At 39.0% G+C, this 26,741-nt stretch overlaps 1 protein-coding gene across 1 annotated transcript in view; it reads right to left on the reverse strand.

The window, feature by feature from the left end:
• PKD1L3 (polycystin 1 like 3, transient receptor potential channel interacting) overlaps positions 1-26,741 on the reverse strand; it is a 54,547-nt gene that overhangs the window by 4,106 nt on the left and 23,700 nt on the right. Inside the window, exons 17-28 of the mRNA XM_074314627.1 lie at positions 25,315-25,414; positions 17,250-17,390; positions 15,860-16,045; positions 11,012-11,327; positions 10,000-10,133; positions 6,124-6,248; positions 5,353-5,513; positions 3,902-4,112; positions 3,330-3,431; positions 1,492-1,623; positions 631-706; positions 58-195 (exon numbers count right to left, since the gene is read on the reverse strand). Of these exons, the coding sequence (XP_074170728.1) occupies positions 107-195; positions 631-706; positions 1,492-1,623; positions 3,330-3,431; positions 3,902-4,112; positions 5,353-5,513; positions 6,124-6,248; positions 10,000-10,133; positions 11,012-11,327; positions 15,860-16,045; positions 17,250-17,390; positions 25,315-25,414 (1,773 nt within the window). The 3' untranslated portion in view covers positions 58-106. The remainder of the gene's footprint in view (positions 1-57; positions 196-630; positions 707-1,491; positions 1,624-3,329; positions 3,432-3,901; positions 4,113-5,352; positions 5,514-6,123; positions 6,249-9,999; positions 10,134-11,011; positions 11,328-15,859; positions 16,046-17,249; positions 17,391-25,314; positions 25,415-26,741) is intronic.

The raw sequence follows: 26,741 nt of genomic DNA on the forward strand, positions 1-26,741 counted from the left end.
GTCAAGTGATGCGGTACGTAAGCAAGTGACTCATGTTAGGCACAAGCCAGCCTTTACCTTAGGCTCTCTGGGTCATGCGGACGCCTGCAGCAGTAAGGAGTCCATTTCAATGTCTGGATATAAGCCTAGAGAGCATCTGTGAGTTTGCTTGGTTACTCTTCGGCTTTGGAGAGGCTCCTGACTTGGGTCCAGAACCTAATTAAGTTAGGGCAGGGAGCACAGTGTTAGAAACACACTCCTCATCAGCCACATCTCATGCTTGTATGTTTATTTTTAATAAGCTGCAGTGAGTTCACGTTTGACTCCTTTCTACTTCCCTCAACCATCCTGGAACATTGTGAGTGTTCTGTGCCTTGCTGCTTTGGCAGCAGAGCCTACTCATGGGCTGTCAGTCACTCTTGCAGCAGTAACCCATTCCTGACAGTGCCAAGATCCATAAACATAAAAACTTTCAGCCAAGGGGATCTTGATTCCTCACTGACTTACAAGATTGAAGTGTATCATAAACACCTATAATTTTCTAAGGTATGCCATGCAAAGGTAAGTATTAGCTTTGAAGTAATGGTAAAGATAGTTCATCTTTTAAAACTTTAGTGTCAATGCCCATTGCTGTCACAGCTGTTTACTCACATGTGTTCTGGTGCTGCTGGATTCCTAATAAATTCGAGAGCCTCTGTAGCAGTATATCTATCAGTGAAGCTTCTGTCTATTGGAAGACAAAAGGAGAAAAGCAAGGAAATTGAAATTGTTGCTAATGATGGCGGAAAAGACCAGATAGAAAAAAAGTCAATATAAATAGTAAAGATACTGTTTCCTTTTAATGATTTGCTGTCAGGCATTGGAGTGTTTCTGCTATGTAATAGTTGAAGGCCAGCTATTTATAGGACAGTGGGTAGAATGTAATGCAGTCTTACTGAGCTGGGTTTCCTAGGAAAATACTTGGCAGAGCTCTGGAGACTCATAAAAGGAATGTGCTGGTTTTGTGCACTGCATCAGTCTGAAGCAGCTACAGTTGAGATCTGCCAGTGGCATAAATGTTTATACAGGTATCCGCTGCTTTTCGAAAGTTCTTTATGCCACTTCACTTTTAGGAAAGACCTATGTTAGTACCTGTTAGTACCTTTCGCGAACCGAAAGAGATCTGAGGAGGACTTTCGCTTTCATTGAAAAGGCGAGAAGTGAAAATAAGTGTTCAGTGTTTGCAGTTTCAGTGAGCTGTTATAGAGGAAGTGTGCACTGGTGTGTGAAATTATACTGTACATACATTGTTTCCACTTTATATAAGCTGTATATGATATCATTCCTGCTTTTACTATATGTTAGTGGTATTTTAGGTTGGATGTGTTACCTGGTAGGTTATTTTTTGGGTCTGAGAAGGCTCAAAAAATTTCCCATATAAATAATGGTAATTCTTAACTTTTATGCCATTTCGGCTCTTGAAAGTTTTCGTATGAGCGCTCTTTCAGATAGCCAAGCCACAGAGTTACCTACCTTAAGGGACTTTCTTTCTTTACCAAAGGACATCAGAATGGCAGAAACAAACAGGTTAATGATCACAAGTAGCATCAAGATGACACTGGTGAGGATCAGAAGGGAGCCCAGGATTGGGTCTAAAGCAATAATCTGGAAAGACAACAAAACACTCTAAGGATAAACACTGACAGTTTAATTTCTACTTTAAAAATGTTAGTTATATGCTAATGTTTGGGATATATTCACACAAGAAAACACATCTGGTGGAAACTGGGGAGAAAAGCAAAACTATTAAAAAGAATACTTTTGAGTGAACAGAAGAGCAAAAATGACTAACACTAAGGGTGTAAAAATAATTGTGCCTTCAGGGCTTTCACAAGAATAAAACAGGCGAGTTGCAAAATTAAAATAATCCAAAGCTTGTGAGTTTTGGCAGTTCTGGAAAATACATCCAAACGTGGGAGCTTCAATGAGTAGCAAAAGCGTATTAAAAGAATAAATGCCAGAAATTACAATGAAAAGTGTCTCTACCAGTCTAAGAAACTTCTACTCTAAACACAGGATCTTTCCAATATCTAACAGGTTAGCCAAAGAAAAGTAGCTTTTAATTTAGTATGTTTTTTCCCCTTCATTATCTTGAAAAGTATAAGTACTGAGTTTTGCCATTCTTTACTTTTCAGAATAAAGAGAGCCTTCTAAAATTTAGGGCTTCACTTGAATGCTTTCCATAACAATCTTATTAATTTAGGTGTTTATTTTTCCCTTGGTATTGGCTCATTCATTGTTGCTACTAGAGCACTGTTTAAAAAAAAAACAAAAAACCCAAAAACTTAGATCATGAATACTTATAATACCACTGTGATGGAAAGCTCCGATGTGACAAAACATGTCCTAGTACCAGCCTATCATCCACTTAATTAAAAGTGCTTAATTATATGAAGTTTGGGCAGTCTCTGAGTTTGTGATATAAGACTTTTCCAATAAGTATACTCCATTTCCCCTTCACATTGTATGATTAGAGCAGAAAAGTTTTTTTAAAAATCTCAGAAAGTTAGCAAAAGTTAATTATTTTGATTGTTACTTTTTAACAAGAGCTTTAGTATGTATATAAAGTGTTCCAGGGGTGAGGGCTTCATCCCTAGTGATTGGGACTAGAACCACAACAAAATAGTCCACCCAAAATAGCAGTTATCTTACGAAGGTGGTAACTTTCCATATTAGAAACTATGTTAATTTACCCATTTTAAATACTAACCTTTGAAATAAGCCTTGATGAAAATCTTGCCAGTTTCACTAATTTGAACTGCAAGTTTTTCTTCCCAGATAAAATCTTTATGTATTTGGGACCAAATCCTCATCTGGATTTCCTACTTTGTTTTTTATGTTGAATAGAAAGGGATTTGTGTAGGTAGATACTGGGGGAAAATAATAGGCTCTCTGAAATGAGTATTAACTATAAACAAATACCACAGTTCTTCCTGGAATTATACCTAAATTTTTTTTTATTTTTTTTCTTTTTTATTTTTTTTGTCATTTTCATTGTATATTTCAAAGGGCCATTTAGAAAGGGGCAGCAACCCCATGTTAATCTGGCCAGGTACGAGATCCCAAGTTTAAGCCCAGTGTCCTTGGCAATAAGATTAAGGCTACAAGGAGTGAGGGAGGCGGGACTATGTACTTAGGAAGGGACAGGTTTTTGAGTAATAGCCACTCAAAAGCTGTATGGAGAGGTAGTGTCATAAACCAGAATGGCAAAGGATCTAAATTTCCCTTTTCAAGTATGCTGCTTTTATAAACAATTTTACCCTTGTTAGATATAGTAAACCAAATAGAGAAGACAGGATGGAGGGTTTCACCTCTTTGTGATTCGAGATTCCTATCAGGAAACCAACAAAAGCCACCACTGAGCTGAAAAAAGTTCTGTAGTCGTAGATGCTCCATCCAAACAGCAGGTTAAACTGAAAAGGAGGAGAAAGACCAGTCAGAGGGGGTAGAGAGTAGTGGAGGTGACAGCAGTTCTTTCTGTCTTGAGGTGCTTGATGATGAGGCCAACAGAACCAAAGGAATGGAAATTGAAGAAATTCCTTAGTGGCCATCCAGTTACTATGCCTAAAAAACACAAAAAATTCCTTTGTAATTACATAATTTTTATATAAATTTATTTGATCAAATTTATTTGACCTTCACATTCTTATGAGCTAAATTTTCTCCCCATTTTAGAGATGAGACACACATCTGAGTTTAAGTCATACTACTAATTAAGTATGGAGCTACAACTAAAACCAGCTTTCTTACTCCACTATCTTTTCTCCAAACTCATTGCCAACTTGAACTGATGATTTTCCATGTAGTGACCCTTTCTGTAAGGGAAGCAACGGGATTCCAAGAGCACAGCACTTAGGAAAAGACACCATGAATGGAGGCTTACAGCAATGGCATAGCCTGTCAGCAGGATCAGGATGACCAGCAAGAAGCTCACCACCTCGTCCCAGGCTTTGCTGAGTGTCCTGTGGATGATCTGCAGCCTGGGGTTATGATGCAGCAGGTTCCATAGCTGTAAAGTTGCCAACAGAACCAGGAAGCCCATGAGGTGAATGACAGCTGAGTTCACTTTTATTGCCTCATAGAAGTTGATGAACCTGTACCGAGGCAGGCTGACAGTTAGGCACTGTGAAGTGTATCTCATTGTCAACTCCTATAATGTCAGTTTCTCTAGGGTTCACACTGCTGAAGTGCAGCTGTTCTTTGAGTCCTGTTAGCGCAAACGCTTGATGTAAGAACTGCCATCCCGTGTGGCCTTCTGTACTTGTGGCTATGAGAGGATTGGCAAAAAACCATGTATTTGGTTGGGAGCTGAAGAAACCTTGAAATGTGACCTCTAGCTGATTTCTTGACTTCAAATTCATCCTGGAAAGTAAACCAAGCCTTCTCTCTTGCTCTGCTTTGAGTTAAATCTCTCCTCTCAGAAGGAGATGAGTTAACACAATGAGACATGCAATTATGCTAGTCTGTTTTCTGTAACCCTGATCCTGTACTGTTCTCTTGCAGTAGGTAATTGATCCTCTAATAGGTTTAACAGCTGAGAGTAGACAGATGATTAAACTAGAGGCGAGGGGTGTTACTTACCAATTGGGGTTATTTTTTTAAACCAATTAGGTTTTAGTATGTGAGAGATGCATTCATAATTTTATGTTGAAGACCCCCATATATGTGAGCAAGCTGGCACTCTATCACAGTTCTTTTATTGTCTAAGACCTGGGCAGTGCCACACAGCAGCAGGCTGGACCGCAGCTGCCAACATCATTCAAACTGCACAGACCCACTGCCCCTGCATAAACAACCCTCTGTAAGGCCTTCCTGGGACATGGCCTCAGTCCTGCACAGATCAGTGGCCCAGGCTCTTGACCACCGAAAGGTTAGAGAAACACCAGGTGACAATATGTGCTCTCCCCATGAGAAAGACCAGAAATGGTGCGCAAAGGGACACCAGAATATCTCAGTATGGATGACTGTCCCTACCCGGAAAGCAACCAAATTGGCTATAAAGGATGTACTAAGTGTTGTGGTTTTATTTAAAGAATGATCATTAGTCATGCTTTAGGCTTTATTCCTTGGGCAGCATGATTAATTTGCGGCCCTTGCTATGTGAAAGGCAGAAGAGCTTTTCAACGTGATTAGCAGTAATAGATGGCTTCTAGTTCATTGTTTTCTCTAACATGGACATTAGTCCAAGCTCTGTGTTTAACTCTGGTATTATACAAAAATATAGATCTGGGAGAGCAGTGGAGCAGGAGGGGGAGTTTGAAAGAATACTTGGTTGTAATCAGGAAACTCTGGACATCAAGGAGCAACGTCCTGTGCTCCTTGGCTCCCTCTTACCTGTCACGGTCACAGTGGTGTTGTGCCATGTTTTTCTTATGTAGAGAAATAAGCTTCATGTCAAGCCCCAAGATGACAAAGCTAATAAGAATTATGCTCATGTCCAGAACGTTCTTTTTCTTCGTGAAGAACCTCCACCTCTGCTGTTTCAGCCGGTGACCCTAAACAGACACCACAGTCAACTACTGCTTGCCTGGAAGATTATCCAGGTCTCTCCCTAACGAAGTGTTAGGAACACTGGCAGAGCACTCAGCTGGGGACTTGTTAATCCAACTTGGACATAACGGGTTATGGTCTTGGTTCTGCTCTGCAGTCACTCAGAGCTGCTACTTAGAGGAAAGGTGGCCTTCTCTAATACAACTTTCATGGGTACAGGCATTTTTTTTATTGTTGCTTAAACTTAAGAAACTTCTAAATTCGTTATCAAGCCTGAAGATAAAACATTGTATTTGACTTAAGATACATTCTCTTTTGGGTGCCAGTCATCTGTATTTTTGAGTCCTTGCTCTGTTCATCATACTTTCAATCTCTTGATGTTACCTTATATTAGGGTAATACAACTGTACAAAAAATATTCTTTCTACAGACTTAATTCTTTAACTCTTGAAAATTCAAAGAGCTACTCTGGAAAACCAGTCAGCCTTTAACTGAAGTCAAGCTTCTGGAAAGGATCAAAATCGTAGTCATAATTCTAGTAATAGCTCATTGTGGAGCTCCCTAAATAATATCCTGGCAATCTTGAGAATCTTACATCTAACATTTTCAACTCACCTGTATGAAGCCATAGTAACAGACCAGTAAATAATAGAGGACTTGTGAGATGACAGACCAGGCAAAGTCCTTTGATGTCTGAAAGGAAGTTAAAGTGTCCAGTCTTACAGAGGCAAAGACAGCACCTGAGAATAACAAAGAACATTTATAGTCAAGAATAGCCCTTTCCACTTCAAACTCTTTGAAATAACCTCAATTATTCCTGTATCATCAATTTCACATGTTTCTGAGGTTCTAAACTTAGTATTTCCTCTAAAGATGTCATGCATATTAAGTGAGCTCATGTATGCAAAGCTATTGGAGAAATGTGCCGACTGCACTAGAGTCAGTAGAGGGAGAAGATTGTACTTGATCCCACCTCGAGGGCAGTGCAGTGTCAGTCACTTAAAACAGAATTGATGACTGCAATGGAAAAGCTGGTGGGGAATTGAATTAAATCTCAGCGTGGCACTTTCGTTTAAAGATATTTAAAACACATTTTCAGAAATTAACCATTAACCATTTCAGATTTATTTTGCATGTATAAAGCACTAATAGTATGCCATGAATACTCAGATGTTTATATAGATAGACTAAAAATAGCTTCAGACTCCACCTGGAAAGACAGATTGTTGATGTTTTATAAACACATGAAAGGTCTTGTGAATATAATTTTACATAAAGCCCCAAAATATTAGAACTAAGGTGCACCCCTTGTAGTAAAAAGTACATTTTAAGAACAAAGGAATTCTGCTTCACATAGGTAGCTCTCAAGACGAACTTTTCCCCATGTTTATTTTACCCCTAGTTTTTTGGTAGTTAACAATAAAAACCGTAGGAAGACTCTCAGGAAGGCTTCACACTCCATTTAGAAGTGTAAGAGCAGTGGTCTCTGTGTGGGTCTGGGAAGAAAAATATCCTGATTAGAAGTAACATCTGGTGGTAAATGGAAGGACACTTGTGGGCAAATTCTGGGGAGAGAAAAAAGGAGAAAGGAAGTAGGATTAGGACAGACTTCCTATTAAAGGTAGGGGAATTGAATGTACCAGTTTCCTTCCAGTGCCTCACCAAATGGCACTACAATGACAAAGAAGGGATAAAAACAAAGATGAAGAAGAGGAGGGCAAATGAGAGTTATAAACTGTTGGAAGTCGGAAAATAGGTGAACAACACTGACCAGATTCAAGAAAGCTGAAACCTAAGCAGTGCAGGAAACCTAGAAGCAAGCCAATTCTTACCACAAAACCCAGGAAAGGCTGAGGAATTGGAGGCTTCAGGTACCTCTGAAGGTAGAGGATCAAGTGGAACTAAAAATAGAATTGCAAGTTTAAACATAAGCAATTAGATCCCAGATCGCCTCTCTCCGTCACAACTAGGTATTTGCTACACATCCTGCCTTTCATGACCCCAAGACTAGAGGTGTATATTTCCTAGTGATGTTGAACTAGAGAATCTGAACTTACTGGATATCTGCAAGTCTACTGGAAAAGGGAATTAAGAGAAAGTTTACATACTGCATCACGGTGAGGTCCTTCCCAGTCCCCTTTTCTCAACTGGCTCTAAGAAGTCTTAACAGGCTTATCTCCTCAAGGCAGGAGTTTGGAGAGTCCCTCTCTGAAAACTGCTCAAGAGAAAAGACAGATACCAGCTGAGCTTCTAACCACTTGCTTTTTTTCCTTTTTTTTTTTAACTGCCTGTCTCTTAAATATGAAAGAACAGCCAGATACTTAAACCTCTAAATTGAAAACTGGAGAGCAAAAGAAAATAGAAAATAAAAATTAAAAAGCTCAGAGGAATTAGAGGAAGTGAAGGAGCTAATAAAAATAAAATGAACCTATAATACAGAGGGTGCCAAAAAATTATACACATTTTAAGAAAGGAAAAAGCTATTAAAATTGTAATATATACCAAAACAAAAGATGAATACAAGTCATGTGGATACATTTTTTTGGCATCTCCCGTGTCTTCAGAAAGTTGAAAGGATATTGATTCCACAAAAGAACAGGAGACTGAAAAAGAAATGAGAACACAATTTTTGGAAATTATAAAAATGAAAAATTCAAATTGTTTAGAACTTGAAGTAATCTCAGAAAGTAGAAGGAAAAGATGGAAAATAAAAGCAAAAACAAGAAAATCAGAGGATCAGTCCAAGAGTTCCTACCTCAAAATTCCAGGAATATCAGAAAAAGAGAACAGAGAAAATAGAGGAGAAATTTACAAAAAAAAATGCAAGAAATATTCTCAGAACTAAAGGACTCACCATGAGGTCAGGTCCTTTCATAACCCTGGGGACAAAGACAATTCTGAAACCTTTTGGGAGCAGGGGCCTCATCGTATTGCTTAACAGCAAGTAGTATGAGAAACTGAAAGGCAAGGGAGCTATACTTTTCAAAATTCTGTAAAAAAGTTGTACTCAGTCAAATAAGCAATCAAATGTGATAGCAGAAAACAATTGTTTTTGGACATGTAAGGCTTCAAAAAATTTACTTCCCTTACACCCTTTCAGGAAGTTACCATAGGATGTGCTCCAGCAAAATGAGAAAGTAAACCAAGAGAGGAAGACATAGGATCTAGGAGAAATGGGATCCAACAGAGAGGAAAGGGGTAAAGATGATCCTTAGGATGACAGTGAAGGGAGAATCCAGGATAAGAGCTCTAGAGCAGGCCTAGAGAATAACCAATCCAGACTGTGCTAAAAGGATGGAAGCCCCTAGAGAGGGTGTCTCTTAAGATCAAATCATAGGTTATGTGATACTTTTGGATAGAATGAGATTTTTTTTTAAATTTTTTATCGGGGAATATTGGGGAACGGTGTTTCTCCAAGGCTCATCAGCTCCAAGTCGTCCTTCTATCTAGTTGTGGGGAGTGCGCAGCTCACTGGCCCAAGTGGGAACTGAACCGGCAACCCTGCTGTTCAGAGCTCGCGCTCTAACCAGCTGAGCCATCTGGCCACCCCAGAATGAAATTTTTACTTCTAGGAAGAGTGTGGTGATGAATTAATGATAGAATGCATGCAAAACCAAGCAAATTAAAAAGTAATAAACTCTAGGGAAAACAGTTGTGAAAAAAAGGAAATTGAAGTATGTTACATGGCTCATCTTTGGAAAATATTATCACAGTAATGGAAATACTCAATATTAGCCATAGATTATATTACTATATTTGGGAGAATGAGAAAACAGAAAGGTGTGTATGTATGTGTATGTTAGGAGTATGTGTGGGTATAAGAAAGTAAATCATCATAAAAAATACTATCTAAAACCGCAGATTCATAAAATAAGCATGTTAATTTTTAAATTCCAAAAGAACCAGTTTAAAAACTGACAGTAGCAGTCTCTGGGGAGCAAGAATGAGGTGGGGAATGAGGACTGCTAGTTTTTGCATTGAACTATTTGACCTTTAAAATTATGTGTAGTAACTTTAATTAAAATGTCTTGTTGGGTGGCTGGGTGGCTCAGTTGGTTAGAGCCCGAGTTCTGGGCAACGAGGCTGCCAATTCCGATTTCCACATGGGCCAGCGAGCTGTGCCCTCTGCAACTAGAATGACGTCAGTGAGCTGCCGCTCAGCTCCCCGGTGGCCAGATAGCTCAGTTGGTTGGAGCCCGGGCTCTCAACCACAAGGTTGCCAGTTCGACTCCCACAAGGGATGGTAGTCTGCGCCCCCTGCAATTAACCACCACCACTGGACCTGGAGCTGAGCTGCGCCCTCCACAACTAAGATCGAAAGGACAACAACTTGACTTGGAAAAAGTCCTGGAAGTACACACTGTTCCCCAATAAAGTCCTGTTCCCCTTCCACAATAAAATTTTTAAAAAAATAAAATGTCTTGTAATGGTATAAGAAATTGGGACTCTGAGATACCCAAGTCACAGAGAGGAGAGAAGAGGCTGTCATACCCACACTGCTGGATTCCAAAATCAGGGTCACTACACAGAACAGGTTCACATTAGCATTGAAGACCACAAATTCCACAAAGAGGCTTCTGGTGAAACGGTCTAGCCAGTGGCTCTGTTCCAGATGTTGCAGGACTCTGGGAAAACAGAAGGACAGCACTGTTACTTTGCCCACTCAACCCTGCAAAGCAGGAAAATGCCCTGGCCTTTCCAGTACTAACTCATACCACCTGAGTAGCTGCATTTCCCAGTCTGGTTCACCTGTACAATATTTCATATGGTTACTAATGCCCAGTCTTTCACTAGTGTTAACATGAATATAAATTTAGAAGACTATAAAAATAAAAGTCTCACAGTAGTAATCACACCAAGGTTAAATGTTCAAGAACATATTTGGCAATGAAGGTCTGAGGAGGAATTAGTTTTATATGCTGGGTCAACTACTTCTCTATTTGAAGTGTTAAGCTCCTCTTTACTACAGCTATTCAGTTTTGAGAGGTGTTAAGGGGTGGAAATGGCATTTGGTTGGCATTGTTTTTATTAATTTCTTGCTATAAACTTAAATGAGAATCATTTTGATTTAGACTTTTTCATACATAATGACAAAGACTCTCAGGATTCATATACAAAACGATAAGTCTCTGGCAATTTAATTTTGGCATTTGAATTTTGGATTGATGGTGGTCCATGAAGGGCAGTGTTTTATATTTGATGAGTACAGTTTGCCTAAGCTAGAGTTACCTGAGTTTAACTGCAGCTAGAATTGAAATTGATGTTTTTCCAGATGAGAAAAGTAATGAGAATTGGCAAACCAAAACATACCTGGTAGTTTGAAGTTGAATAAGGAAATTGTTCAACTAAAAGACATTTCCTTAACAGTATAAAAGTCAGCAGGTTTCACAGTTTAGTAGCATGGTGGCTGTCAAAACTCAAACGGGTCACTAATTCCTTCTCGTCCTAGAATGGACAGAAGCAGACATCTTGACCCTTTTGTTTAGGGCTCAGGCTTGCTCACCTGATCGCAGTAGTGGAGTTTCTTCCAAGTCTGACAACATATCCTCCTCCTGAGTAAGTTGCAAATTCCCCTTGGATGGGATAGCCACCCAGTGTCTCCTGATTCTGATAATGCCAAATGCTGTCTGCTTTTGTGCTGTTTGCTTCAAGGGGCTGCCAGTTAACCCCGTAGTTCTCTGTATCCTCCAGATCTTGGTGAGATGTCTTCACTTGTTCTTGGGGAAACATTCCAATTGGAAAGACTTTGGCACCAGGAGTGCGAATCTGACGAAGGAGAACATTGCCCAAAAGAAAGGCGTTCCCATCAGTAATAAATCCTAATGAGAGAGTACAAGGAGCCACTGTAAAAACTGCGTCATTCAGTTAGTAACAAAAAATGAACATTTTGACCACTATCTTTAAAAACACTTTAGAAGTTTCTAGCAAATGCAAACAGATTTTTTTAAAAAGGGTATGCAAGTAAAAAAAAGGAAGTAAAATGATAATTTGTAGATAATGATCTAGATAGATGATGAGAATCAAATGAAACGTCAGCAAGATGGTGGGATATGAGATTTCTGCTTGTATCTCCTCAATAATAATTTGGCAGCCATCCAGACAAACGTGCCTTTGTGGGAGCTTTGGGATTTAAGGAGGCAATTATGAAACTCCCGTGGAGTCCAAGACCAACAAGTCCGTTTTGAGAAGGGAGGTCCCACACAGTTGGCTGACTCACCAATTGTGGGCCAGGCTACAGACCTAGAAATAGTTTTGTCATCCTGTGGACTTAGCTCCAGTGCCATCTGACCTCGGTCCTGCCACCAGCACTATATCCAAGGGACCCAGGAGGAGTCACTTGTGCCTCAGATAATAGGCGTGTGGACGTCAGCCCCGTGACCCAGCTCTAGTCCCTCTCAGCCATGGTCCAGGAGCCCGTGGAGGCAAGCTCACCAAACACTCTGACTGAAGATCCTGCAACAGCCATATAACTTTCCACACCAAAAACAAAACAAAACAGGTAACTATGTGAGATGGAAATGTTAATTAGCTCGACTGTGGTAATCATTTCACAATGTATTTGTATACCAAAACATCATATTGTACCTTAAACATACGCAGTTTTTTACAATTATACCTCAAGAAGTCTGGGAGAAAAAGAGAACCTAAAAATTATTACTTACAAAAAGATAATTCAGCAAAGTGGCTGGGTACTAAATATAAAGAAATCAATAGTCTTCATATATCCAAGCAATATTTACTTAGGAGGTATAGAGAAATAAAAGATCTCATTTACAACAGCAACACAAAAGGTAAACTAAACCTAACGAGATGTGCAAGAATTATATGAAGCGCAATTTTGAATGTTACTAAGGATGAGATGAAAATAGAAAAGCATACCATATTCCCAGATAGGAAAAGAACATCATAAAGATAGCAGTTCCCTAAATTAATTTGTTAGTTTGTATCTACATAAATATCTAAATCTATATCTACAACTAAATAACCTCTTAACACATAAAAGATTCCCACTTATCAAAATAAGCAAACAAAACCAAGCAGCCCAATGACAGATGGGCAAAGATGATGGAACGATATTCATTCAGTCTTTCAATCAGTACGTACTGAGCGCTCACATATAGCAGGTCCTGTTCTATTAACAGGTGCTGGGACACAGCAGTGGACGAGAGAGCCCCTCCCTGTCCACAGAGAGCTCACATCTGAGGAGGGAGAGAGGCAATAATCAGACAGTATTCAGGTACTGCTAGTGCTGTGAAGAAAAGTCAAGTAGGATGAAGGGGTGGAGAGTTTTGTGGGGAGGGAGCAGCACTTTTCATTTAGGAGGAAGGGTGATTAGAGAAAGTTTCTCTGAGGGGGTGGCTTTTAAGAGAAACTAATAAATGCGGATATCAATCAGGGCAACAGCAAGTTCTAAGCCTGCCAGGCGACAACACACTTGGTGTATCTGGGGAGAGCACAGAAGCTTGCGTAGCTGAAGCAGAGTGAATGAGGGTGAGAGGGGTAGGAGATGAAATAACAGACGTTGCTGGGGGCCAGACTGCGCAGGCCCTTGTAAGCTTTGGAAAGGGTTTGGGATTTTAAATGTGATGGAATCCATTGGGACATTTTGAACAAGGGAGCAACACAGATTTATGTTTTAAACAAAATAACATGGGGAGGATGGAATGAAGAAGGGCAAGAACAGAGGCAAGTTTTGCCCATGTGGGAGGTGAAAAATAGTACCTTATTTTAGTTTTAACTTGTATTTTCTCATGAGTGCAGTCGCAAAGCCTTTCGTAGATTTCAAAGCTATGTGTATTGTTTGAAAACACCAATTTTCATGGGGCTGTTGGAGACGTATACATTGCTCATGGGAGTGTAACTGGTACAACTAAGGAGAACAATTTGGCAATAATCTTTCTAAATTAAAAATGTATATATATTTTTAGCAAATCTTTTCAAGATATTTATCTTACAGATATATTTATACACATGTGAAATACATATGTAAAATGGTATTAATGGTAACATTGCTAACAATAAAAGATTGGCAACTATCAAATGTTTATCAATTAGGAGCTGGTTATATAAATTATGGTACATCCATACAATGGAATACTATATAGTAAGTGAATAAAACATACTAGGGATAGCTTTTATATACTGGAACAATTTCCAGGTAAATTATTAAGGGAAAACAGCAAAATGCATGACAATGTTTATAGTATGCTACCATTTATCCTTAAATATATTTGCAAATATAGATTACCTCTGAAAAAATATATAATAAATTGGGCATGTAGTTGCCTCTTGGAAATAGAAAAGGGGGATCATGGAACAAAGGAGAGTTGCACAATATACAGTTGTACATTGAATTTTCTCCATATTCATGTTTTAATTATTAACAAATATTTTAATATGAAAGAATGATTATGTTAGAGAATTTGGTAGGAAAAGGTTTGCAGTAGTTATTAAAGGACAGAGTTCTGCAGAAGATAAAAGAGAAAGGTAAGAAGTGACAACCTTCAAATGTGGTCTCACTTTGTATTTCCTAAATGAAAAATATACACAACTATGCTAAATTTTGATCAGTTGTTTTCCATCTCGAAGAAAGTCAAAAGAGAAAAATCAAGCTTAAATTACTGCAAGAGAAATTTAAATTCAATCCTACAAAGAAAAAGACCTTTCCCTAAATGTGAATAAACACTGGACCATGCTATTTAGGACAGTTATGTATTTACAAGATAGAGATTATCTGCTGTGAACGGCTTGGGCTTCAATGTTCCTGAAAGTAACTGGACTAATATGACTGGGCTACAGCAATTCTGAAAGTAAAGAGTTTTCGGAGATGAAGAGATAACCATTTTAGTGCCAATTTTTACTATGCTTCACCCATGTTTACTTAGTTCTACTTGTTTATCTACATGTACAGAATGCTGTTGTTTTTATATGTCCAGGTAACTCATGTACCTTTGTGGGTCTAGCAGATTAGCCTAAGCTCCAGTTGCCACAGTTAATAATAATAGCTAACACTTACCCAGTGAATACTATGTGCTAATACACTGTTCTAAACACTTAGATCTACTAAGCTTCTGATCTGCATATTAATCTTATAGGGTAGATCCTAAGATTAGCCCCACTGTGTAGATGGGGAAACTAAGGTGCAGAAGGTTGAGGAATTTACCCAAGAACACACTGCTGGTAAGTGGAGAGCAAGGATGTGCATGCACCCAGGAGTCTGGCTTCTGGGTCTGTGCTTTCGGACCATGACACTGAACTGCAGAACCAACGAGTCCAAGAAGAGAGCTATGCCTCTCATGACGGCACTGGCCTTAGCCCCCCACAGCTCAGTTTCCTTTTTATCGAGTTAGTACTTTCTTTAGCATAGACAGTTACAGACTGGAATGGAATGTGCCCTGAACCTAGAACTGTTGTCATCTAAAACCGAACTACAAAGAACATGCAATGAACAGGAGTTGCCATCTGTAAAAACTCTCCTAACTGCACCTCGTACACCTTTCAGAAAAAACTAAATGTTTGCTGAGATGAACATGTCTTTTGGATTTCTTTCAGAAACCTAGGAAATGTTCCAAATCCCAACAGGAAGCCACCAATCCTCAGATAAATGAATGCAACACATTTCCAGAATATAGCTTACTTAATAAGATATAAAGTAATAATATGACAAAGTGTTGGTAACTGGTGAAAAACATTGAACAAGAAGTGTTCCTCAGGAGAGAGATTTTTTTTTTTAGCATTTCTCTAACACTGCCCAGGGCAAAGCATACCAGCTCCTCTCGGTGGTGAGGTTCTTTGAGGATACAAACCATATTATGTCCATCTTTTTATCATTCACTTCTAGGACAGTTCCCAGCATACGAGATGTTCAATACGTATTTGTGGAACTGGACTGGATAACCACATAAAACTTACAGACATGTCACAGACTTAGAAAAGACTGCACATCAGGCAATATATCAAAATATGATCTGGTGTGGAGATCTTTCTGGTCACCCTTTTCCTGGTTCTGTGCTCACTACATGTGGTTCCCTCCTTCACAAGAAGGCAAACAGTCCCAAGAATCACTCCCGTTACTCTTCATGCTTTAAGTGAATAAATTCTCATTCTTGTTTATCAGTCTCTTCTGAGACTCAGCAGTGGGAATCGGCCCCTTGGGCCTGATCACCCTTGACTGAAGTGACAAACCTGAGCCTGCTTAGATGAGGTCTAAGGAGTAGATCCTTGGGGGGGCCCATAGAGGTGCAGCCATATTGAAAAAGTCAGCGACCTTTCTCCAGTGTTCTAATGTGTCATGGTAGGGGTATTTGGAAAATTCACTGTGCCCCAGCTGGGCCCAGGACTGTGTTCTTACCTCTGTAATGTCCGTACAGGTTAGGAAGGAGGGTGTGACTGGCCCAGGGGTAGAAATGCTTAAGAAGTTTGATCTCTGAAAAACGGTGAGAAAAGCTCTTCAGGAGAGCTTGATGGAGGTAAAATCTACTGGAGTTCTGTGCAGAGTAGACTGTAGTCATCAACAGGATGAGGAAGGCGATTTGTACTATTATAGAAGAGGAAAAAATAACCATTGAGCATTTAGCTTAGAAAGCCTCTACAACTTTTCTTCATTTTTCCTAAACCTATATAGACTTTCATACGTCAAAAACAGTCAAAAATTGGCAGTTTCATATGGTTCTACCTAATCATTGTAAACAGATAAGCCAAAGCATTTGGCTCTTAGTGCTAATCAATATACAGAGGGTACCAAAAAAATGTATACACATTTTAGGAAAGGAAAAAACTATTAAAATTGTAATATTCAATATATATCTATACTAAAAGATGAATACAATCATGTTTGACGTCTGCTATTACAAGAGGTGCTAAAGTGGTTACCATCAGCGTCCAGACACTTACGATTTACGGCAAATTACTGCTTGAGCAACATTGACCAAAGTGTCCACTTGTATACTTTTTTTTGGCACCCCTGGTATATTTTACTGGGGGTGCCAAAGATGTATACACATGACTTGTATTCATCTTTTGTTATCGGTATATATTAAGTATTACAATTTTAATGTAGTATTTTCCTTTCTTAAAATATGTATACATTTTTTGGCACCCTCTGTATATATTCCTTCCCAGAATTATTCTGCCACTAATTAGAAATTTTACTTAGAATCCCACACTAAAATTGTGTATTTTAATTCTCAGAACTAAATGCCCCCCAAACCCTCCCTCCTTGCTCTTTTGCCCCTCTTATTCCCCCTCTCTACCAGTGCTCACCAGACGGGAAGGCATGTTCAAAACAGAATTTGTCTTCTTTGGTTCTGGGAATGCGAACACTAGCTGTGCTGAATCAGTTACTTTGTACTGACAGGATAACCATTTTTCAAAGCACATTCATTTTTCCTCCACCCTGTCAAGTATGTATTAGGTTGGTGCAAAAGTAATTTTAAAAGGTGTTTTAAAAGGTTAAAAATAATTGCAAAAACTTCAATTACTTTTGCACTGACCTAATAGATCGTTTTGTTGTTAGATTTCCTAGGTAGAGAAAGTGACTTATTCAAGCACTCAGAGCTCAAGACTCCAAGTTCGGGAATCTTTCCATTTACCATACCACCTTGTTTACTGGAACCCAGAATTTTAAAGATGACTATCTTAAAATGCCGTTCCCCGGTCTATATTTTCCATTTTACTCTCACTCCCACTCTCCTTGCTGGGAAACGTGCTGCGGTACCAACATGCTGCCATTATCTCCATACCCAAAGTATCTCCTGTCAGCTTGAAAAGTTTCTTCTCTTTCAAGGTTCCTTCTGGGCGCGTAACTGGACTGTTAATAGATGGGGCTACATAGATGGGGTTCTTCTTATCTCTTGAACCAGGTAATGATGAAGAACATTTTGCTGTCGAAAATTCAAATATAGGCCAAAAAATGTTATATTTCATTAAGCAGTTATTCACTAACATTTGTTGAGAATCTACTATGAGATGAAGTGTTGAAACAAAAAAGCTAACTAAGCAGTGCTTCTCAAACTAACGTGAAGGACTTCTTTAAAAACATTCCAGTCCATAAGGGACTGGTACTTTTGTAAAATACAATAAAAATTAATTACTAGAAAAGTGAAATAGAACAGAGGCCTATAAAATACAAGCTCCATTTTGAAAATTAGATTCAAAAGACCTAAAATTAGTCTGCCCAACTGCTATAAAAGTTTAGAAATTGCTTACTCTCAATTTCTGTGCTTATCTTGGACTAGAAAACAGTTCTAGTCAGAGGACCACATGTTGGAAGATGTTTTAGAGTGCTACTCAAATTTTAACGTGTATAGGAATCATCTGGTAATTTTGTTAAATGCAGATTCTGGGGTGAGGCCTAAGATTCTGCATTTCTGACAATTCCAGGATATGCCAATATTACTAATTACAACATTTACTGCCACAGAACATCCTGTTTTACATTCTATTTGAAGCGACACTAGTGCCTTACCACTCGCTGAGGAAGTCAAACAGAACGACTTTACTTCCTGTTTTACAACAAGTGTGATCACTTCCACTCCTCATTGCACTAATCTATATTCAAAACTGTATAGGGAAATCTGGATTCAACCTCTGCCTACTTCTTGATCTAATATTTTTCTATGACTACCACGCATTGTAAAAATGCCTCTCTACAGCCTCCATTTATGACTCCCAAAAGCACATGTAGAAGCCCCTACCATTGGCCCCCATCTGTAGCTCTTGCAGCTGTTATTACTTCCACTAGGGGGCTATGGTATGCCGTGAGTTACAATAATGCTAACCCCCTAACTTTATAGCATACCTACCTCTTCCTAATAGTATCCTTAGGAGCCTAACTATAACCACTTCTATCTGTCTACACCACACAGACTTAAAAATCACTCATCGCATCACTCTCCCATCGGCCGTGTAGCACTAATAATTGGAGCTATCTTTATTCAAACACCTTGAAGCTACACAGGAACCACAGCCCTGATAATCACACACTGCCTTACATCCTCAATACTATTCTGCCAAGCAAACTCAAATTATGAACAAATTCATAGCTAAACTATAATTTTAGCTAGCAGCCTACAAACAATTCTTCCACTGATAGCAGTATGATGACTATTGGCTTTACCCTCAACAATTAATTTAATTGTAGAATTATTCGTAGATAACATCAACATTCTTATGGTCTAATATTTCTATCATTTTTATAGGAGCTAACATTGTTATTACCACCCTATATTCCCTCTACATATTAATTATGACACAACGAGAAAAACACACATCACATTAACATTAAATCATCCTTCATACAAGAAAATACCCTCATAAAAATATGCTTGCTGCCCCCTCTACTCCTATGCACCAACCCTAAAATTGTTTTGGGAACTTTGTACTGTAAATATAGTTTAATGAAAACATAAGATTGTGAATTAATAATAGAAACTAAAAATTCTTATTTACCAAAAAAGTATGCAAGAACTGCTAATTCATGCCTCCATATATAACTGTATGGCTTTTTCAAACTTTTAAAGGATAGGAGTTATACATTGGTCTTTGGAGCCAAAAAACTGTTGCTACTCCAAATAAAAGTAATGAATCTATTTGCCTCCTCAATACTAATTCCCTCTACTTATACTAATCCCATTAATCATAACAATGACTTCTAATATTTATAAAAGCAAGACATATCTTCATTATATAAAAACTACAATTTCATATACCTTTATCACTAGACTAATCTCAGCAATATTTATCTAATCAGGCTAGGAAATAATCATCTCAAATTGACATTGAGTTAACTATTCAAACTAAAAATAACACTTAGCTTCAAGCTAGACTAATTCTCAATAATATTTATACCAATAGCACCATTTGTCACATGATCGATCATAGAATTCTCAGCATGATATATACATTCACCCTAAATTTAACCTATTTTAAAAATATGTCCTTACATTTCTCATTACAATACTAATCTTAGTCACCACTAACAATCTTTCAACTATTCACTGGATGAGGATTCTATCATTCTTACTAATCAGGTGATGACATAGTTGTACAGACACAAGCACTACAGCTCTCTAAGCAATCTTATAAATCTGCGCCATCAGATTTATTATGCCAATGGCATGATTTTTATTCAATTTTAACTCATGAAATCTTCAACAGATTTTACTCAACCTTAGCAATACTAATGTCCCACTGGCTGGGCTCCTCCTAGCTGCAACTGGAAAATCTGCCCCATTTGGACTTCACCCATGATTTCCACTACAGGAGGCCCTATACCCATCTCAGCCCTATTCCACTCAAGGATAATAGTCATAGCAGGCATTTTCCTACTAATCTGATTTTACCCATTAACAGAAAACCACCAGCTTATCCAAACAGTATTATGCTTAGGAGCCATTACCACCTTTTCTACCTTAAGCCAGCTAGGCCTACTAATAGTGACCATCAGCATTTACCAACCACATCTAGCATTTCCCCACAGCTGCACACTTACACTCTTGACTGCTATACTACTCTTATGTCCTGGGTCTATTATCCATAACCTAAACAACAAACAAGATGTTGGAAGAACAGGTGGCCTAGTCAACGCACTCCCTCCACCACAACCGCACTCATCATTGAGGCCTAGCACTAGCAGGAGCGCCGTTCCTCACAGGAGCCCACCCCAAAGCCTTAATCAGCGAAACCGCTAAGACATCGCATCCCGATGCCTGAGCGCTGCTAGTCACCCTTGTTGCCATTTCCCTAACAGCTGTCTACAGTACTTGAATCTTCTTCACACTCCTAGGACAACCACACTTTCCTACTCAATTAATGAAAATAACTCTCCCCTAACAAACTGTTAAACATCTTAGTCAGAAGCATCTTTACTGGTTTCTTTATTTCTAACAATATTTCCCCAACACTATTCCACAGATAACTATGCCTTATTATCTGAAACTAACAGTCCTAGATGTGAGTTTCTGGTAAAACTGTTCTGGGAGCATTTCTGTCTGGTTTCATTGTGAATGTGTAAGATCCATAACATAGGCCTCCCATGTGTAAAAACAGGCAGATAAAGAATAGGAGTAACTGTTCTAGGCTTGGTTCTGACACTTGAACTCAACCTTATAACACAAAATCTAAAATTATCCTTCAAACCTATTCAAATTCTCTAAACTTCCTGGATATTTTCTACCATACACCACCTCCCACCATTCATGAACTTATCAGCAAGCCAAAAATCAGCATCACTATTGCTTGACCTAATCTGATTAGAAAATGCTTTGCCAAAATCAATCTCCCAATTCCAAATAAAAGCTTCTACACTAGAACCGAAAAGGCCTAGTCAAATTGTACTTCTCTTTTCTCATTGCACTGACCCTAGGCCTGATTATACTTAGTTTCTATGAGTAATTTCTCACTGAAAAATCCAGAATCCCCAATATTATGAACAACCCACTCCCCTAGCCCATTAAACTTCAACAAAACCTCCACCTCATTTTTTAGTGTACAAAATTCATGTAACTTCTATAATTAAACCAGAGAGAAATGCTCTCAGGATAGTTTTACTAGAAACTCACATCTCAGGATATTGTTCAGTAGCTATAACAGTTGTATAACCAAAGACTACTAACATTCTCCCTAAATTAAAAATACTATTAAGCCCCAAAAGGCCATTTAAAATTCATCACAATCTGACAACCAAACCTACCACTCACAATTAACCCAAGTCCCACATAAATTGGTGAGGGGTTTGAAGAAAACCCTACAAAACTAACCACAAATTAATATTGTGTATTAAAATAAATACGTGGCATTATTCTTACATGAGATCTATCCGTAACCAGTGACATGACAAATCATCATTGTATTTCAACTGTAAGAACAGTAATGACCAACATCCTAAAATTCCACGCACTAATTAAAATGATCAACAACCCATTCATTGACCTACCAGCTCCATCACCTATCTCCTGATGATGAAACTTCAGATCTCTTCTAGGAATCTGCCTAGTCCTGCAAATCCTAACAGGACTTTTCCTAGCTCTACATTACACACCAGACACTATCACTGCTCTCCTCCGTAACCTGCATGGGCTGGGATGTAAACTATGGCTGAATTATCTGGTATCTACATGCCAGTGGAGCATCCTTCTTCTTTATCTGCCTGTTTTTACACATGGGATGAGGCCTATATTATGGGTGTTACACATTCACAGAGACCTGGAACATGGGAATCATTTTATTAGTTACTGTAATTGCGACAACACTGATAGGTTGTGTACTACCATGAGATCAAATATCTTTCTGAGGGGCAACAGTCATTACAAATCTTTCGGCAGTCCGTTACCTCTGAACCAGCCTTGTCAAGTGAGTCTGAGGAGGAGTCTCAGTTGACAAAGCCACCCTCAGCCGATTCTTTGCCTTCCACTTCATCCTTCCATTTATTATCTCAGCTCTAGTAAACGTACTTCTACTATTTTTTTACAAAACAGGATCCAACCACCCAACCGGAATCGCATCTGACAGACAAAATTCTCTCCTATCCGTACTACACAATCAAATATATCCTAGAACTTTTACTCCTAATTTTAACATTATTCACATTAGTCCTATTTTCACCTGACCTCCTAGGAGACCCGGACACCACCTCTACCCCAGCTAACCCCTTAAATACTCCCCCACACATTAAGCCAGAATGGTATTTCCTATTTGCCTATGCAAACCTATGATCCCTTCCCAACAAACCAGAGGCATACTAGTCCTAATTTTCTCAATCTTAGTCCTCGTCATTATCCCAATACACCATACATCAAAACACTGAAGCACTAAACTAAGCAAATTAAATTTAAAAATTATTAAACCTTAGAAAATAAAATTTTATGCTAAAACAAAAAAACAAAAAAAAACAGAAAACCCCACTGAAGCATAGCCTCAGCCAATGCCTGTTCTGACTACTAGTAGCAGGCTTACTAACACTGATGTAAACTGGGGGACAACCAGTTGAACAGCCATTTATCATCATTGGCCAGCCAGCATCTATTCTATTCTTTTTCCTTATTCTGTACTAAGGCCCCTCACAAATATTAGAGAAAGCTACCTCGGAAAATGGAGAATCTCTGTAGTGTATCTAGTACCTTGGTCGCATAAACCAGAAAGAAGGGGAGCAACAATTCCCCCTAGGACTCAACAAAGAAGCCCAAGCTCCACTGTCATTACCCAAAGCTGAAATTCTACTTAAACTACCTGAAGCACCCTATGTGAGTGGGATGAAATTAATCCTATGTGTTACGCCAGTATCGAAATATTTTACAAATTCACCCATCACTGTGTATTTTGTGCATTAAACTATATGCCACATACATAATACATAAATGACATATAGTACATACTTATGTATTATATAATCATACATTATTTACCCCATACATATAAACATGTGTGAAGGTGTGATAAAAAATATGGTGAATGTTTAAATTAAGAAAAAACATAAAATTTATTACAGTATAAGACACATTACCATTAATCCCCCTCAAAATACTCACCCTCTCTTTGGACACACTCATTGGTCTTGCCACTTTCTGAAACAGTTCTGGAAGTCCTCTTTCATGAGTATCTTTATTTGCGCTGTCGTGGCTGCCTCAATGTCCTAAAGCGATTCAAAGTGTTTACTTTTCATGGTCATTTTGATTTTGGGGAAGAGCTAGAAGTCGCACGGTGCCAGATCCGGTGAATAAGGAAGATGAGGACACACTGTAATGTCTTTGAGTGAAATTGCCGTACCAGAAGCCACATGTGACATGGAGCCTTTCCGTTGTGATCACAAAATACAGTGAATGCTGCTGCCGAGTGCCATCCAACAGAAAGGCAGGGATCTTCAATAGGGGAAGCGGTGCATCGAACCTTAGTAACAGGGTGTAACAAATTTCAACTTGTTCAGTGCAGTCAGTAGGGTGTGAGACAGGTATGTTTTAAAGTGTGCCATAAATCATCCTCCACCATGACAACACTCCGTGTCACACATAGCTTCCAATATGGCAATTTCTGTCAAATAAAAACATTACAGTGTGTCCTCCTCCACCTTATTCACCAGATCTGGCACCATGCAACTTCTGGCTCTTCTCCAAAGTCAAAATGATTCAGGACATCGAGGCAGCCACGACAGCACAACTAAAGACACTGACTAAAGAGGACTTCCAGAACTGCTTCAGAAAGTGGCAAGAATGATGGGATAAGTGTGTTCAAAGTGAGGCAGAGTATTCTATGGAGGATTAAAGGCAATGTGTCTTTTACTGTAATAATTTTAAAAAATTATTACAGTAAAAGTAATACTGTAATCACACCTCGTACATCAATCTATATATATTACATAATACATAACTGGTCCTCGGACATACATTTAACTTTATCACATGCATATCCACATCACAATAATGTTTGATATTACATGGTACATATCATCATTTCTTTTACATACATTAAGCCAAATCATTTCCAGTCAACATGTGTATCACAGCCTAGAAACAGTTCTTAACTACCAAGCCCTGAGAAACCAGCAACACTTCCACAAACATACCCCTCTTCTCGCCCCACGCCCATCAGTCATGGGGGTCTATATATGAACTACAAACAACATCTGGTTCTTATTTCAGGACCACCTCACCTAAAATTGCCCGCTTTCCCCTTAAATAAGACTTCTCAATGGGTTAGTAACTAAGCAGCGTATGCCGACACATAACTGTAGTATCATGCCTCTCGTGTTTTTAAAATTTTGGGTATGCTAGGATTCAGGGGGAGGCAGAGAGAGGGAGAGGAGAGAGTGGAGTGGAGGTTGGGAAAGGCATCACAGAGGAAGTAACATTTGATATTTGTTTTGAAGTATTATAGTCAGATAGAACTCTCCAGATGGACAAGGACGAGGATAAGAAAAAAATAAGTCATTTTAGGCAGATGGGAACAGCAATTCAAGAGCATGGAGAAATGAAATGAGGACTATAAAGACTTATAGTTGGCTTATTAATTTTTTAATTTCATAAGGAATGGGGTGTGGCTACCCCTCAGTAGTGTGTCCACTGCTGAGCTTAAGAAATCTGTGCCTGCCAACACCGTCTGCTGTGTACCTCTGCGGTGCTATCACTGGTTTCCTTCAGAGAGGTAACCCTCTCCTGAATTTTGGAGTTTATCATTTCTGTGCATTTCTTCATAAAAAAAAAAATCCTCCAAGCAAGACATACATTATTTTGCATGATTTAAAATATTGTGTTAATTTTTCTGCAAGTTGCTTTTCTGCCCTCCACTGTGTTTGCGCAGCTTGTCCACATGTATAAGTAGCTCTAGTCAGTTACAGGGTAGACTCCCTCAGGCTTGGTGACTGAATGTGAGGAATAAGAGAGGAATTTAGGATTACTGTGACATTTTGAGAGAATGGCAATGCTCTTAATGGAGATGAGAAAATATAGGGAAGTAGATTTGTGGGGCAGGCAAGTATGTGTGTGGGGAGCACGTTCAACTTGAGATGCCTGCAGGCATTCAGATGCAGATGGTGAGCAGCTGGCAACAACATGTGGGGCTCAGGAGTGAGGAAGAGATTGAGGAGACCCAGAACACAGGGAGAGCTGGAGCACTGAGGGAGAGGGTGACAGGGTCTAGGGAGGAATGTGGAATGAGTATTGGTTGGCCCTGGGCACTGGAGGAGGAGCAACCAGCTGATTAAAGATCCCCCAATGGACAAAACTGCCTGAGTCAGTGAGTCAGCTACATGCACTGTTCTGATACAATCCGCCCTTCGCAAAATTAGATATTAGTACTTAGAACTACTTGAATTACCTGAGAGTGCCAAGATCCTCATCGTTTGTTGTTCCTTCTCTTTGGCAAACCATGGAATCCTGTTCAGAATCAGCGAAAATAACAATGTGAAGAAGATTACCTAGACAGGAAAATCATAGGAGAAACTAATGAGCAAATATTACAGGATCCAAGAAGGTGACATCATCCTGTAAAGATGAAGGTATTATTAATAAATTTTGATTATTTGGCCATTTTTATGGAATACTGAGGATTAAATAATTTCATAATTATTTTTGCATAATCATGGGACCTGGAAGGGTCCCAAGTGTCTAAATAAATGCTAGTATTTGTATTTTTGCCTGTAGTCTTTAATCTGCGTGGCTAGGATGGCTTAAACTATGAAATGATTTGTGATGATTTGTCTAAGCTGTTCAATAACACCTGTCTTTGGAAGTCCTTTGATGAGCTAGACTGGAGAAGCTACACTTCCAAGTTTCAAGGATTAAATCTGTTTTGCTAAAGAAGTCATGGAATCTTAGAATTGAGTATGATTTTAAGTATTCTCCACTTCTTAAATTTTCATGGAAGACGAAAGTGCTCCAGTTCTCAGGAGAATAAAGGACATGTTGATATTCCACACACTGTTTTCCCCCACCTTACCTCACAGGGAAAAATCTGTGCAGGTGATTCCCTCCCTCTTTCCGGGCTGGCCTACCTACAGGTGGACCCGGATTTGCAGGGTGGGCCAAGTGGGCCAGGGCCAGGCCTGAAGCCTAGAGGAGGGTTTCTTGCTGCTTCTACTTTTGGAGTTTAATGGATTTCAGGCAGCAATTCTGGGTGTGTCTGCTCTGAAGACTTAGGGTCGCCCCCTAGTGGACTGGCCCGAGCACTACACTGGGGGAAAGGAGTAGAAAGTACACCTGGTCATGAGGCCAATTGAAATCTCCCCTGAACAGCTAGCCCCAGTTTGTACTTGATGTAATCACAGTTAACATGGTAACTGAGGTTTGAACTGTCTTGCTGGGAAACTGTTGTTATTTAACTAGACCATGCTAACTGGAATTTATGCACACTGAAACAGTGCAAAGCCAGGACTGCCTGTATTCCAGCACATATCACCTAAAAATCCAGACATTCTTATACCATTCTCAAACTTAAGGAAATTATCAATAGTTTCCTAGAATAGCCTATCCATATTAAAATGTCTCATTTATTCAAAAGATCTACAACAATCCTACTCCGTTCATATTTTTTATGATATTGACTTTTCAAAGAAACTAGATTTTTTTCCTCAGAATGAACCAATCCAAGTGTGACTCAGGGGCCAGCAGCGTCAGCATCACCTTGGAACTCGTCAGGAATGCAGAGTCTTGGGTCCCATCCCAGAACTGCTATTCTCCATTTCAGTGTGTGTCTTTTAAAATTAATTATGCCTGGAACTAGTTGAGACCTTTCAACAGATAAAT

Source organism: Rhinolophus sinicus, linkage group LG11 (genome assembly GCF_036562045.2).
Source record: "Rhinolophus sinicus isolate RSC01 linkage group LG11, ASM3656204v1, whole genome shotgun sequence".
In the NCBI taxonomy this organism is placed as follows: domain Eukaryota; kingdom Metazoa; phylum Chordata; class Mammalia; order Chiroptera; family Rhinolophidae; genus Rhinolophus; species Rhinolophus sinicus.